Source organism: Salvia hispanica, chromosome 5, assembly GCF_023119035.1.
Source record: "Salvia hispanica cultivar TCC Black 2014 chromosome 5, UniMelb_Shisp_WGS_1.0, whole genome shotgun sequence".
Classification (NCBI taxonomy): Eukaryota; Viridiplantae; Streptophyta; class Magnoliopsida; order Lamiales; family Lamiaceae; genus Salvia; species Salvia hispanica.
This window is the reverse complement of record NC_062969.1, coordinates 1,551,366-1,568,301: the sequence shown is the minus strand read 5'-3', so window position 1 is coordinate 1,568,301 and position 16,936 is coordinate 1,551,366. Positions and strand designations below refer to the sequence as shown.

General features: G+C 32.1%; 2 protein-coding genes across 2 annotated transcripts; both read left to right on the top strand.

Annotated features, from left to right (window-relative positions):
- The first annotated feature begins 917 nt into the window (after positions 1-917).
- On the top strand, positions 918-6,452 carry LOC125187115 (wax ester synthase/diacylglycerol acyltransferase 4-like). Its single transcript, XM_048083636.1, has 5 exons — positions 918-1,194; positions 3,326-3,901; positions 5,161-5,505; positions 5,691-5,828; positions 6,165-6,452. The coding sequence occupies exons 1-5, from the start codon at positions 1,021-1,023 to the stop codon at positions 6,312-6,314; spliced, it is 1,383 nt and encodes a 460-aa protein (XP_047939593.1). The 5' UTR covers positions 918-1,020; the 3' UTR covers positions 6,315-6,452.
- A 3,494-nt stretch (positions 6,453-9,946) lies between these two features.
- On the top strand, positions 9,947-15,160 carry LOC125188543 (wax ester synthase/diacylglycerol acyltransferase 4-like). Its single transcript, XM_048085472.1, has 5 exons — positions 9,947-10,159; positions 11,982-12,557; positions 13,462-13,815; positions 14,313-14,450; positions 14,769-15,160. Exons 1-5 carry the CDS (start codon positions 9,971-9,973, stop codon positions 14,910-14,912), a joined length of 1,401 nt encoding a protein of 466 aa, XP_047941429.1. The 5' UTR covers positions 9,947-9,970; the 3' UTR covers positions 14,913-15,160.
- Positions 15,161-16,936: the final 1,776 nt, after the last annotated feature.

The following is a 16,936-nucleotide window of genomic DNA, read 5'->3' as shown; positions in this document are numbered from 1 at the left end:
AAATATAAAATTAAAGCCCCTTTTACATACGAAAACATATAGAATACATATCAAAGTGAAAGCGTTTTGTATTTATACCATTGATTATTGTTAATGAACTAGAAAGTTATGATCCTAGTTAGGTACGTTTAAATGAAAAATAAGGTACTATCAATGTATTTTTTTGATAAAGAATAAAAATACTACTCCAAATATTCATATACAATAGTCGTTAAACCAACATCAACAATAAATAAACAAAGAATAACAACTCACCAACAAGGAACAAGCCAAAACAGGAGTCGAGCATAGCGATAAGTGACAACGAGGAAGAAGACAACCACAAGCTCCACATTGCACCCAAGGCCGAGGACGAGATAAAAGTGATACAACACAATGTTGAATAATTATTACATATGATCATTCGATTCATCGACGTTCACACTGAATTGAGTTGCGTCTCATCGACTTTCAACTTATTATAGCAACACAATGCTGAATAATTATTACATATGATCATTCGATTCATATTAATTTAACAGATGCAATTAGTATTCGACCATAATAATTTAAAAATTTTAATGTTCATATTTGTGCTATAAATTAATCTACTTATAACGCTTAATTTTTTTTAAAAAAATGTATGATTTTATTTCATACCTTTACACCTTTATATACGATCTCAACTTCCAAACACAAGAGGCAATTAACTTTCCAAATTAATGCACATACATGATACATACATATATGTATATTGTTGGTTTCTAAATTAATACACAAGAACAAGAAGGCAATTAATATTCACTGGTCTCATTGTCATATGCACTAATGATTTAAATAAATTTTCCGAACCGTCTGCAATAAATAAAAAGGCACCCACTCTTTCTCCCCATTGGTATATAAATAATTGAGATGAATTCAGCCTATTTATATCAACCTTATAAACAAATATCTGAAATTATACTCTAGTTGAGTTTTCATTGGGCAACAAACAAGAAAAAAAAAGTTGATTTTTTTTTATAGAAAATAATTTTTTTTTTTATGGAGGAATATTCTGAACCAGTGAGCCCAACTGGGCAATACTTCACAAGCTCAGTGATTTCAGTGAGTGTGATTGGTGTTCTTGAATCAGAGATCCCAATTGATAATTCCAACTCTTTGTCTTTGCTCAAAGATGTGTTTCTTCCCATCAACCCTAGATTCTCTTCTCTCATGGTACTTTCTCTCTACCTCTCTTTTTACGATGGCGGGATTGACATTGTTGTGTGTTGTTGTCATGTTTGTTCGCGGCTTATTTTTATGTGTGTATTGTTGTTGTATTGGTTTTGTTGTGATCGTTTTAGGCAGTTTCTGGTTTTGAGCATTTTTGCGTTTACGAGAAAAATCATATGAATGTATAGAATTAGACAGGAGATTTTCCAAAATAATTAAATATATTTCTCTCTCTTTCTCTATTTGGCACTTCTGGTGATCAAGTACGAAAGCGGGCCTGGCCTCGTTGTGTGTCGTTGTACCGTTTGTTTGGTTTGTGTTGCTCTTTAGTGTGCTTCTATTGTTGTGTTGGTTTTTATTCTTTTTGGATTGTGATAATAGTTGGTAGCTATAGAATTTGTATATTTTTATATATATTTTTTTTCTTTTATAAAATCATTAAATTTAATTAAAATTTATTTATAATATTTTGGAAAAACATTTATCAATGTGAATCATTTTATTAATTTATTTTCGAGTATCAGTTTGAAAATATACATCTCTATCAATTTTTTTCTACGTCCGCCCTGTATGTATGCAGTGATACATTTTTTAGATCGGAGATTTTCCAAAATTATTTTTAGATTCGATACGTGGAAAGTCTGGTCATTATGCTTACTAGTTTAATGGTGATTAAGACTTTTTTAGTGTTTAGCTTAAAAGTTTCTGTTTTAATAGTATTTTTTGATTAATTAATTCAATCACGAGTAACTATATATTGTTCTTGAAATAATATTAATGTGTATGTTGCTTACTTTTTTTTCTCGATTTAGATGATCCTTTAATTTTTTTTAATCCGTAACCTTTGGCCTTTCTAAAAGTTTCCAATTTAATTGTGCTCATTCATCCGCCTAACAAAAAAAGGGTAAATGAATTATTAATGCAACCTATATTTAATGGCATCCACGAGATATCAAAATATATTGGATTTAGCTAGGTAGGTGAACATTTACCATGGCACTCCACATAACTAGTTTTCCATAAATGCAGCTAATAAATTTCACATAGTGACTATTCAACTTTATTTGAAATCTTGAATTCCTTACTTTGAAGAAAAAAGTCGTGACTAGTCTTCTAGATTATTAAATCATGAATTCATTAGTTCAAAGAAAAAAGTCTTATGAATTGAGCTTTTATTTACGTTTTCCAACTTAATATTATACACAAGCTAGCCCTTCCGATTATTTGAAATCTTGAAACCATTACTTCGAAGAAAAAGCCGTAAGCTGGCCCTTTAGATTATTAAATCTTGAATTCATTAGTTCAAAGAAAAGTCTTATGAATTGAGTTGTGTCTCATCGACGTTCTTACACTTATTATACGAGATACACACTAGCTAGCCATTTAGATTATTTGAAATCTTGAATCCATTACTTCGAAGAAAAAAGTCGTAAGCTAGCCCTTTAGATTATTAAACCTTGACTTCATTAGTTCTAAAGAAAGTCTTATGAATTGAGTTGCGTCTCATCGACGTTATTCAACTTATTAGTATTATTATGAGATACACATAGATTATTTGAAATCATGAATCCATTATCTGAAAAAAAAAGTCGTAAGCTAGCCCTTTAGATCATTAAACCTTGAATTCATTAGTTCAAAGAAAAAAGTCTTATGAATTGAGCTGCATCTCATCGACCTTCTTCAACTTATTATTCTATAATATCAATATAATAATATATTCATAGATATTGCGAACATATAAATCTCACATGAATACTGATCTTATAATTGTACTCTGTATAACATATTTCTTAATAACATATAGTATCTATCAGATCAATATATAACCCATATGTCGATGGTTAAAAGTCTTATTTGACTTTTACACGAGTTTTAATAAATTAATTGATTATGTAGCAAATGAAATAATTGAATCTAACCCGAGTCACATTTTTATAGTAATTTACTCAAAAATAGCAAAATATTAAGACTTTTGATCATAGACAAAGGGAGTATAATATTATAAAGACCTTTGTCCAATATATAACGATCTTAAATTAAATAGTGCATAACACCTAAGACACTTAGATCCCACACAAATTTTTTGTGATATTATTATATCTTGAACACTAACAAATTGACTGGGTCAAAATAGGTCAAAGACAGAAACGGAAAGAAGCACTGGAAAAAGGTCGATGTGAAGCTCGAAGACCACTTACTTTTCCCAAAATTTCCCGAAGGAAAAACACCGGAATTCTACGATGATTGCCTGAAAGATTACTTGTCTAGAATATCACTAGAAGAGTTCCCCCTTAGTAGGCCATTATGGGAAGTCCATGTCTTCCAATACCCCACCAAAAATGCAATGGGAAATGTGATCTTCAAACTTCACCATTCCCTTGGTGATGGCTTCTCTCTAATGGGGGCTCTTCTCTCCTGCATGGAACGAGCCGACGATCCTCGAATCCCACTAACGCTCCCTAGCATGATCCCGACCGGTCGAATAAATGGCGATGATCATAGCTTTTGCCAGAGAATTTCTAAGAATTTCTCTGGAATTGTCAATACTGTTGTGGATTTTGGGTGGAGTTTGTTGAAGAGTAGCGTGCTCGAGGATCACAAATCTCCGGTGAGGTCCGGTGAGGAAGGGGTCGAGTTTCGGCCGATCACGATTACCACCTTGACCTTCTCCCTTGATCAAATCAGGCAAATCAAGGCCAGTCTTCATGTGGTGAGTTTTCGTGCTATTCTTTTGTACTTTGTTGATATTTTTTGCTACTTAGATTGTCACTATTTATGTTGCAATTTACTTACTTCAATGCATTTTTTTATCAATTCAACCTTCAAGGTTAGATATGCATTTCCGAAACTTAAAAACAAGCCTATACTAGTACTTCCGAAAAAATAAAGTAAAAAAGAGAATACTATAGTTAGACTCTTCTCTACATTATTATTTCTCTTACTTTTCTTTCTCTCCACTTTAACTATTTATTATTATTTTTTCAAAACGAATACAAAAAAGAAATGACTCAAGTAACGTGGGACAGAGGGAGTACTTAATTTCACTTAGTTTTGAATGCTCTCTCTATATATATATATCATGGTCTCATGGATAAATCGAACTTTGTATATTACTTTGTTATGGTTAGTATTAATTTTAAAATTATATAAAAATCAAAATTAAATTTTTTATTATATTTTTTATTTGAAGTGATACTTAGAGAATATGAACAAATTAAGCATGAAATTTTTAAGTAAATTAAATATTAATATTACTATAAATAATTTTTAAGGTATTAGAATTAAAATAACTTGCATTATTAGTTATGGATTTACAACGAACGCGTTATTACCTAATTTTTCCCATTTATTATTTCAATTTGAGCATACAGCTAGCTTTCAATGCAGAATTTATTCGATATTTTTTAGTTAAATTTTGTGTGACGGTAATTAATTTCGCGCCATGGAGTATATTGTACTCCCTCTGTCCGCCATTAGGAGTTCCGGTCAATTTTGCGCACTCTTTTTGTAAAAATGATAAAAAATAGTTGAAGTGGAGAAATTGTGAAGTAAGAGAGAGAATAATGTTGAGAAGAGTTTTCTTAACATTATTCTCTCTCTTACTTTACCATTTCTCCACTTTAACTATTTATTATTATTTTTATAAAATGAGTGCTCAAAATTGACTGGGACTCCTAATGGTGGACGGAAGGAGTAGTATTTAATACTACTATTCATTTAAACAGTCAATAATTAATACCGTGAGTAGTCACTCCCAAACATTAAATTTTCAACTATACTGTATTATATATGAGATCAATTTAAAAAATAATAATTATAATCTTTAATTTCTATATAGTGAAAGGGTAGTGATCAATGAATACACCTAGTGCCATATTTTGACTAATTGGTACAAGATCATGACAACATTAAGTCAGAATGATGAAATAAAATACGAGATTGAAATACATGACACGTGTTGTTATGCAGAGTATAAACGATGTGGTGTGCGGAGTGGTTTTTTTGGGGATTAGACTCTACATGCAGGCAATGAAGCAAGACCTCACCGATGCAAAATCAACTGCGTTGGTTCTACTCAACACGAGGAACATCCGCACCTACAAAACCATATCCGAGATGGTCGAACCCGACGATGACGAATCAACATGGGGCAACCGATTTGCCTTCCTCCACGTCCCTCTCCCGAAAATGTCGGCCGACCCGCTCAATTTCGTGCTCAAAGCCAACAAGTTGATTAGGAGGAAAAAGAATTCCGCAGCTTTAGTTTTGACCGGGAAATTACTCGATGCATTGAGGAAATTGAGAGGCCCTGAGGTATGATTATTTTTTTTAAAATTAAATGTGGTAATAAGTCTGTTTTTTTATTGTTAGTTAATTAGTTTGCTAGTGCTACTTAGGTTTGATAAAAATATTTCATAATTAAGGTTTTTATTTTATTTTTTATATTGTTAATTTGTAATTGTTATTAAAAAGTTATCAAAATTTGTTTTTTTTGGCAGGTAACAGCAAAATATATTCATAGCACTTTAAAGAACACAAGCATGACAGTATCAAACATTATGGGCCCTGTTGAAAGAATGGCTTTGTCTAATCATCCAGTTAAAGGCTTGTATTTCATGGTTGTTGGTGTCCCTCAGGTCTCTCTCTCTCTCTCTCTCTAGTTTTATATTTATTTATTTAAAAAATAAATATAAAATTATGAACTTGCACTTAATGTATAACGAAATTGCACTAATATAATCCATAAATTAGCTGCAATGAACTCAATATTCAGTGAATTATGATTAATTGCCTATAAGTATGATTTATCACACACTTTTCGTAATTTAAATGACAAATCACGAAGTTTGAAAATTTCTCGATTATTTTATAGGCAATTAACCTGTATAGTATAAATTAATATCAATTTTTCTCTGTCTACGAAATATAGATGTATGGTATTGTTTTTAATTATATTTATGAATATATTGCAGAATCTTACTATAACAATGGTGAGCTACATGGGAAAGCTGAGGATAGCTTTGGGAACAGAAAATGGGCTCATTGATTCTCCCAAATTCAAGTCTTGTCTTCAAAATGCCTTTGATACAATTCTCAAATCAGCCATCTCCTCTACTGTTTGATTTAATAAATTTTTTTTACTAATTTACACGAACTATTAATGGCTATAACAATGTGCCAATGTCTTTTTACATGTGTGACACATGAAATTAAATGTATAATTCACATATCAACAGCTATGGAAATAATTATATTGTCTACATCTAATTAAATTTATATTCAGTTTCTTACGTAGTACTCTTTGTTGGCGTCGACAAAATTTAAAAGTAAATGTATATCAAACTTCTTTTGTAATTCCAAACATATGTTAGAGATTTATTTTTCCACCGTTGCTGGCTAATTTCTCTAAAATTCAACAATAAATAAGTACTCCTTATGTCTCACAAAAGATATTACACTTGTGGGATGACACAGAATTTTAGGAAGTATTGTTTTATATGTTAAGTGGAGATAGAATATATAATATTTATATTAATATGAGAAAAAACTTTTTCCATAAATGAAAAGGTGACATCTATAGTGTAGGGGTGAGGAAAAAAACCGAAAACCAAATATTCGAACTGAACCAAACCGAAATTTTGAAATTCAGTTCGGTTCGGGCAAAAAAAATAACCGAAAAACCGAATTATATTTTAAATATAATATTATATATATTCTTTAAATATATATATTTTGTATAATATGTATTATATATATTCTATTAATTTTATATTATATACATATATATATATATTCTATTAGTATATACTCCTTCCGTCCCGCTTTAACAGTCCCATTGACTTTTCTGCTCTCTTTTTGTAAAAATGATAAAAAATAGTTAAAGTCGAGAAATGGTAAAGTAAAAAAGACAATAATGTAGATAAGATTCTTCTCTATATTATTGTCTCTCTTACTTTATCAAAATTTATCAATTTCCACATTTTATTAATTTATTTTCGAGTAACATTTTGAAAATATATATGCCTATCAATTTTTTTCTACTTCAGCAATACATTTTTAGATCGGAAATTTTCCAAAATTATTTTTAAATTCAATATGTAGAAAGTTTGGTCATGATGCTTAATAGTTTAATGGTAATTACGAGTTACGACTTTTTTTTTTGTTTAGCTTAAAAGTTTCTGTTTTAATAGCGGGATGTGGAATTAAATTTAATGAGATATATACAGGGACACTGATTTTTTGATTAATTAATTCAATCACGAGTAACTATATATAGTTTCTTGAAATGAAATTTATATGTATGTTGCATACTTTTTTTATTTTCTCGATTTAGATGATCCTAATATTTATTTACTTTTTTTAATCCGTAACCTTGGCCGTTTTAAAAGTTTCCAATTTAATTATGCTCATTCATCCGCCTCAAACAAAAGTTGTATAAATGAATTATAAATGCCACCAATATTTTATGGCATCCACGAGATATCAATCTATATTGGATTTAGCTATGTAGGTGATCATTTACTATCCACACTCCACTTAGGTTGTTTTCCATAAATAGATCTAATAAATTTCACATAGTGACTCTTCCACTTTATTTTGTTGATAATGAGATACACATTAGCTAAAGGGCCCTTTAGATTATTTGAAATCTCGAATCCCTTGAATCCCTTACTTTGAAGAAAAAAGTTGTAACTAGTCTTTTAGATTATTAAGTCATGAACTCATTAGTTCAAATAGAAAAAGTCTTATGAACCGAGTTGCATTTCATTTATGTTATAAAAGTAAATGTATATCAACTTCTTTTGTCAATCCAAACATATGCGAGAGATCTTATTTTTCACTGTTGCTTGCTAATTTCTCTAAAATTCAACAACATAAATGAGTACTATAATTTTAAAGGTCACGCTACGGTAGACTTGAACTTGACCCATTTTATCACTTGGCCAACTCACACACAACTATGTTTAGTAATAACTTTATTTTAATAAAAGTTAAGAAATTAATACATGAAAATTTATGCAGTCATTATGATTAATAACGGTAGTTTTGTACTCCTTCCGTCCGCGAATAGGAGTCTCATTTCCTTCCGGCATGAGGTTTAAGAAATGTTAAGAAATGTGAGTGGAAAAAAGTTAGTGGAATATGAGTCACACTTGTATATATTGGTTCTAAATGATATGTGAGTGGAATGAGTTAGTGGAATGTGGGGTCTTAGTACAATTTATGGTAATTATGAATCGGGACTCCTATTCACGAACGGACTAAAATGGAAAAACGAGACTCCTATTCACAAACGGAGGGAGTAATTAGCAAATTTATGCCTTCAACGGGCGGGTGGAGCATATGCATCCCCATTAATTAGGCGTTATGGCTGTAAAATACTTTTCATAACGCTGAGAATGATTTTTGTGCTTAGATTATCATCGAATAATGACTTAATCCAAATTTATATGCTAAGAAAATTCTCAAATTGAAAAAGAACACAACATGTCATATTCAAACTCATATACAACATGTATCTGTTATCGACACGATCACAACACGATAACAATTGGAACCTAATTTACACTACTAAAACCTAGTTACACGATCAAACATGCATGCTTTTTAAACATGATCTACATAATCTAAAGCTAATTTACACGAGCCTATAGAATCAAATTAAAGTATATTTTTTTTCAAAGAGTAAAAATAATTTAAATAATAGTCCTACTTCATAATAGGTTATCTAATCTCAGTCCAAAATCTTACTACTAGATATACACGAACCCAGTGGATAAAACTAAAGTATAAAAATAAAATTTTAATAGGTTATACAATATCAATCCTAAATTTTAATGGATCAACCCACCCAATTAAAACAAAATTTAATTCAAAAAGCCTAAATTTATTAGTTTTATATGAATTGAATGACTATATCGAGCTATCTAACTCGAGAATAATGTGAACCAGTCACCCAGGACCAGATCCTACCATACCTCCTTCCATTTGATTGGGTGTTTTGTGAGACAATTAATTGACCATTTAAATGTGATGCACACGTGTTTGCTTTTCATTTGTACATAACTCATAACAGCCCCTTTCCCATAATATTTGTATGCTAGCCTTTTTGCATACATATTTATTCTATATTAATTGATTAAAGTCCTTTTTTTTATATATAAATGAATAATCGAGTTTTTTAGCAAATCTGCAACGGAAGAAAATTCACAAATGAGTTTTTAATAAATGTTTTTAAAATGGCTGAATATGGGAGCAACGCACAACCATTTCATTTTCTTCTCCTTCTTTTATAATTATCTTATTTTTTAATCTATAAATCAATAAGTTTAGTCAATTCTAATATATCAACTCACAAAGGACATCATTTGATGCAATGTATCAACCACTCAAAATTAACAACGTAGGAGATAGACATATTTTTTGATTTTAGGAATTGTTAGATAATATGTTTAATTTGAGACAGAAAGAGTGAGTGCAAGTATTAAATGGAGTGAGAATTAAAAGTGGTTGAGTATATAAATTGGAGAAAGAAATTTATCAAAAATAAAAATGTATTATCGGAAATAAATAAGTGTGTCATTTGGGACGAGGGGAGTACTATAATATAGCATAGATTTTCCCCATGCAAATTAATTAGTGTTCTCTATATATATATCATCATCTCAACCATTCAAGTTAATATGCTACATGTATCATACCATACTTAATTAGATTACTTAACATACATTATCAATCTTTAGTGTGTGTGTGAGAGAGGGAGAGAGAGTTGAAGATTATGGAGGGTGAAGAAGAAGTTTTGGAGCCTATGAGTCCAAGTGCACAATACTTGAGAAGCTCTGCGATATCAACCACAATATTAGCAGTTTTGGAAACTGAAGATCACATTAATGTTGATGATAATATGGCTCTGTCTCTTATCAAAGATCTTTTCTTGCCTATAAACCCACGTTTCTCCTCGATTATGGTATGAATATCCTTACCCTCATGTAGATTGTGAAATCATTCTGTCTCTGATGGTTGAGGTTGACGAATAACGCTATTGTCCTTTTACTTTTGTTTTTTGGTGCATGTCTGTTATTTTTCGTCTATAGCAACTATAGCACATGTATTTTTGCATGTATGTTACTCCCTCCGTCCCGGATAATTCGTCCCAGTTTTCCATTTTGGTCCGTCCCACATAATTTGTCCCACTTCACTTTTACCATTTTTGGTAGTGGACCCCATAATCCACTAACTCATTTCTACTCACATTTTATTATAAAACTAATATATAAAGGTAGGACCCACATTCCACTAACTTTTTCAACCCACTTTTTATTACAATTCTTAAAACCCGTGCCCGGTCAAAGTGTGACCCAAATTATCCGGGACGGAGGGAGTAATTTAGTTGTTGTTTCAGTATGACTCTCTACTTACCAAGTTTCGGTATGACTCTCTACTTACCATTTTGATGGCTCGGGCATTTATACCGCATCAAGTTCATTAGTTAATACACAACTATGATAACCAACAAGTTTATTAACAAAAAAAAGGTGTTTCCATGTTGATACTTTGTTCGTACGTTGATTTTTGTTGGATATTTTAGTGTAATTGGATTAACTTGATTGATCAGTATTATCATAATGAGACATCATATAAGTCTGGAGGTGCGGAATGCACGCTTATTTGAATTCATTATGTAGTTAGGGACGAAGCCCCTGACAGATGGACGGGGGTCCGGGGGTAGCGCCCCCGGGTAGTGGGGTCCAAGGGGCAGAGCCCCTGGCTGAGGTCAGCTTGGAAATTTTTTATTTCCAACGAAGTTGCTGTGTAAGAAATTCATCCGAAAATGTAATTTCTGAAAGTCAAAGGTCTAGTTTGCAATTTCGGAAACTTAAAAAAAACAGTTAATTTCGGTTATGAAATTAACAGATGTGTCTGTTCATCTTGTTAAATACTGATCGATTCTTGTTTGGTTCGTATATTCTTTTTCTCAGATATCAACATAAGAAAGTTCTGATTTTTCTCTGAATTGTATCCGATCAAATATTTTGGTAGAATCACCGAAATTGATTTGATCTGAAAGTGATTTCATCACGACTTTCAGATTATCCGTTCTGTTTTTGTTCAGTATATTGAATCTCCCTAACAATTTTGTTACTCTTTATCGTCGTTGTTGTTGTGAACGGTTACCATATTGTTATTTTGCTCGTAATTTCTATGGCTTGATTAGGCTAATAACAAAAAAAATGGTGTTTTCTTACTACTACTTTGTTTGTACATTAATTTCAGTACTCTCTTGTCGTTGTTTATATGATAAACTTGTTGGAATAATTGAGTGAACAATTATATAAAGCTCTCTATGATGATTAACCGAGAATGACGGAGAAGAAGCATAAACTATAAAGCAGAAGCTTATCTTGATCTATAACGAATTGAACGGCGAAATTGCTTTGTAGCAGCTATGGATCTTCCAAACAATCGCAATAGTCTGCCGAGAGAATACATCGATATCGAATGTTCTTCTGACGTCTGGGACCATAACCCTAGTTTTTATTTATATAAAATATAAACCCCTTTATTTTCTATTCGGTCCCTCATCAAATAGAAAATCACAAAATGGTATCTACACTTATTTCCATAACAAATAAATACACTTTAGCCCAAACTTTAATCTTCAATAGATCACTTCAATTGGGCAACCACAAGATAGCCATACCCGTTAAATTAGTCATGTGGAAGCCCAAATTTCTAACATAACTATTTTTACACTGTTGCTTTGCTCGTCAATTTCATGGCTCGATTAGGTTACCGACAAAAAGGGGGTGAGGAAATGGAAAAGGGTAGAGGTGAACCTTGAAGACCACCTCATTGTCCCCACTTTCCCTAGTGAAATGTCGGTGGACTACTACGATGAATGTTTCAACGACTACATGTCCAAAATAGCAATGGAACAACTACCAAATCATCGACCGTTGTGGGAAATTCACATACTCAGATATCCTACAAAGAATGCAGCTGGCAATTACATTTTCAAGCTCCATCACTCGTTGGGCGATGGCTACTCCTTGATGGGAGCCCTCCTCTCGTGCCTCCAACGCGCTGATGACCCATCAGTGCCGCTTACGTTCCCATCCCGGCACTCGAGAACGGATCCTGGAACCCACCGCAAGGTCTGGCTGCAGCAGATTCCTAGGTTTTTCACCGGACTTGGTCACACGGCTTACGACTTCGGGTGGAGCCTCTTCAAGAGCACCTTGATGAAGGACGATAAATCACCGATTAGATCGGGCGCGGATGGTGTGGAATTTCGGCCGATCGTGATGACGACAACGACGTTGTCTATTGATCAGCTCGGGCAAATCAAGAGCAAGCTCAATGTGGTAATAATCTCTAGAACCATATATAAACATCCCTTTCTTTATTTTGGATTTATTGACTTAATTAGTGTCCCAACTTATCATTTAATTGTGTCAATTTATGTCTTGTACAATTAATTAAGTTAATACTAAATACCTAGCTCGACATTTTCAAATACTCCACTATTCTAAAAAAAAAAGAGAAGCAAGACCCCCAACATTATTTTGGGAAATAACTAGCTAATTAGTATGTTTCCATTTGAAAAAAAAGAGATTTCTATATATATACTCTTCCCATGCTATGATGCTACATAAATGAATTACGTGTGTGTCTATATGCAAGTATACGTGAATGCCAATAAATTGCCTTTTTTTTCCTTGAGGATTTATTTTTTGTCATTTGATAGGTTAATTACATAAAAAGTTAATCATATTTATTTATTATACAAAAGTTAATCATATTTATCATGTCTACCATTTTGTGTCCTCCCAATATAGTTTCCATTATTACTTACACTATTTTTAAAATATGATTTTATTCGTTCACAATACACTAACTATTTTTTATTAAAACCCATGTCATGCCTCTATTTAAAATTAGAATAAGATAAATAGTAATGGTTCCATAGTTATTATGTGGCCATAGTGACTCATGACCTCAATTTATTTAAAAAAGAAAATGTCTTTGTCAATGCTTCATCGTCCAACCACCATGTCTCTAAATTCCTTCCTATACACTAAATATCTACTTCCCCACCTATCTTTAAAACACTCTCACATGTCAATTGTTTTCTAATTAAATAATCAAGCACATCTCAACTTCAACCAATTTCAACTTTAACTTTAGAAATCAATAGTGACACACATACTTTCATTAATATATTCATGAACCTAATGTACATATCTTAATTTTTGTGAACATGGGCAGACCATTAATGACGTCATAACCGGTTTAATAACATTGGGAACTCGAATATACATGCAAAAAGCAGATGAAGAGTCATGCAAATCAAAGACAACCGCCCTAGTTTTGCTCAACGCTAGGGCTATTGGAGGGTACAAATCAGTCGATGAGATGATCAAACCTAATTCCGACGTGCCATGGGGCAACCGGTTCGCGTTCTTGCATGTTCCTTTGCCTAAATTGACTCAATCGGAGCTTCTAAATCCGCTCGATTTTGTTAAGAAAGCTCATCGGATGATCAAGAGATATAAGAATTCTGGCGCAGTTTACCTAACTGGCCAGCTTCTTAGTTTTATCACAATGGTCAGAGGTCACGAGGTATGATTTAAACACATCGAATACATACATCTTCATTTGTTGTGATTTGCTTTGTTTACGACTTCGTGATTATTGGGTTTTATTCTCGAATTTGAAATAGGTCATGCCTAAATTTGTACTTGACCGGTCTGAGTTGGGATGTAAACAATTGTTATTAACATCATTAATTCTACAAATAATGAATAGTGATATCACTATGTTTTCTAGGTATCATGATCAGAATATATAATGTTAGTGTGAATGATATTTACGGATGATCTCACATAAGGTACGTAGCATTAAGTTTATCATATATTATCAAGGTCCAAACTATAAAATGGTCGGCTGAAAGATGATTATTAGTTCAAGTGTCTCTATCTTTTCATGGTAGAGTAAATTCCCAAAGCCCATGTTCGTGCACCGGGTGCTAACGCGTACAAGCAACTTGCGATTACTAACATAACCATTTGGAATATTATATGTTTTCATAGTAAAATATGTCTAATGTTATGTAACAGGCAACAGCTCGACATATCCACGCCACATTGAAAAACACTAGCATGGCAATTTCGAATTTGATTGGACCTGTTGAACAAATGGCTTTGGCCAATCAACCCTGTAAAGGACTCTACTTCGCAGTTGTGGGCCCACCTCAGGTAATCACACCTCTCTCTATATATAAATGTAATTTAATCATTATACTCTTTCGTTTATAACTAATAGTCTTATCTTTTTTCATTTTTTCCTCTCCACAAATATTAGACTCTTTCTATTTTTGGTAAGTCTTTATTTTGAATTATTGAGTTGGATTGCATTCATTAGTAAAAAAATACTACAATCATTTTATTTCTCTCTATCTCTCTTCTACTTTATCGAATTTGTATTAAAATGTTTGTCGTCCACTACCAAGTCTATTGGCGATGGACGAAAAGAGTACAAGTTATTGATATGTTTATTAATTTATTTGATTGCAGAGCCTAACTGTAACAATGATAAGTTATGTGGGAAAATTGAGGATTGCAGTGACAGCAGAGAAAGGATTTATTGACCAAAATAAAATGAAGTCATGTATTGAACATGCCTTTGAGGTCATCTACAATGCTGCTCTTGAAGTTTAGACTACTGTGTGTGTTACACACACTGATTTACACATACATATATATTTGTGTTTGTGTGTATCGTTTATATTGGAGTACATGGGAAAACTGGGTAAAACAAAGGGAGATATATGTTTTATGTTACCTTTTTTTATCCAATTATTGGTCCTAGTATTTGTTTGTAATTTTGTGAGATGTATGTACGTAAAGAATAAAGAAATAAAAAAGACGTGGGCTGCTAATTTATTGGCTCTCATTTCTTTGCCTGACTCATAAAGGTGTAAGGGCCCAATTATGAATGTTTGAATGTGAGTTTTTTTAAAAAAAATTTTGGTAATAGTAATATTTATACTAATTTGGTTCGTACACACTTTGTATGAACGGTTTAAAATAACTTAATTGATAGCTAAAAATGATCTTATTTCTAATCTCATATAGTACTACTATGTGACTATAATCATATACTCCCTCCGTCCCGGCTAAGATGACACATTACTGAGCCGGCACGGGATTTTAGGAGTTATTGGTTAAAGTGTTTAATTGGAGAGAGAGAAGGTGGGTGTAAGTTTTAAAGTAGAGAAATAAAGAAAGATGAATATTTTAATAGGAGTGAGAAAAAGTGGTTGAATGTATTAATTGGAGAGAGAAAGTTACCAAAAAGGAAATGTGTCATCTTAGTTGGGACAAACTAAAAAGGAAAACATGTCATCTTAAACGGGACGGAGGGAGTAGTAAATTGATTTATGTTAATCAAATGATTATATGCCTATATATTTGTGTTAAAATAACAACACCTCTTAAAATAACACCATACCACCACGTATCCAGCAATATTATAAACACTACACAACAATGTATAGAGGGTATTGCTAGCCGAGAAAAAATTAATGTCTAGTGTATTGGATGAAGGGAGTAAGATTTAATCTATTTACTATCATTTTATCAAAATACGTGCAAAAAAAAGAGGTCATCTTAACTAGGATGAAGGGAGAAAGATTTAATCTAACTCTCACATGCTAAGATATTTTTCAACCTGAACACGAACCTAGCTAGTCTACTACTTCCTCCATCGAAGATGATTCACTTTTTTTTTTGGTTTGTCTTAACCAAGATTATCCATTACCTAAAATGGAAGCACATTTATCTCTACTTTATTCCTATCTCTTACTATACTCTCTCCTTGTGCATGACCTATTCATCTTCCTAATTTACTGACATACTAAATAAAACTTGTGCATAAAACTCGTGCATAAACATACTAAATAAAACTGCATAAAATCTTGTGTCGTCCAAAGAAGAGGTCATCTTCCTTGGGACGGAGGGAGTACATTTAAACTCGTGCATGACCTATTCATTACTGACACAATATAATATACTCCCTTTGTCCCGCTTTAGTAGTCCCATTGACTTTTCTGCACTCGTTTTATAAAAATGATAATAAATAGTTAGAGTGGAGAAATAATAAAGTAAAAAAGAGAATAATGTAGATAAAACTCTTCTCTATATTATTCTCTTTTTTACTTTATTATTTTTCCACTTTAACTATTTATTATCATTTTTACAAAAGGAGTGTAGAAAAGTCAACATGACTGCTAAAGCGGGACGAAGGGAGTATAAGCTAACACGACGTATTAACATGATAATGAGCAGTACTTAATTTACACAAAAAAACCTACTTTTCAAACCTAATTTACACGAACTAAAATTGATGTACAGTAACCTAGAGAATGAAACTAAAATAGAAGAATAAAAATAATTTAAATAATAATTTTACTTTTTTTTTGGAGTTATATGTTTTTCAATCCCAATTCCCAACTCAAAATCTTAATGGGCCAACTCAATGAAAACACAAATCCAATAGAAAGTTACCCTAATTTATAAGATCGTATATGTTCATGACGTATCTTGTCTAAATTATCATCGCTAAATGTATGTACATAATTAGTTTTACCTACCAACGGACTGTAGGGCGGTTGAAAGCGCAGAGTTGTGGTGACCTTGAGGTCACGAGTTAAAATCCCACCACCCGTTGGGAGACTTTTAGC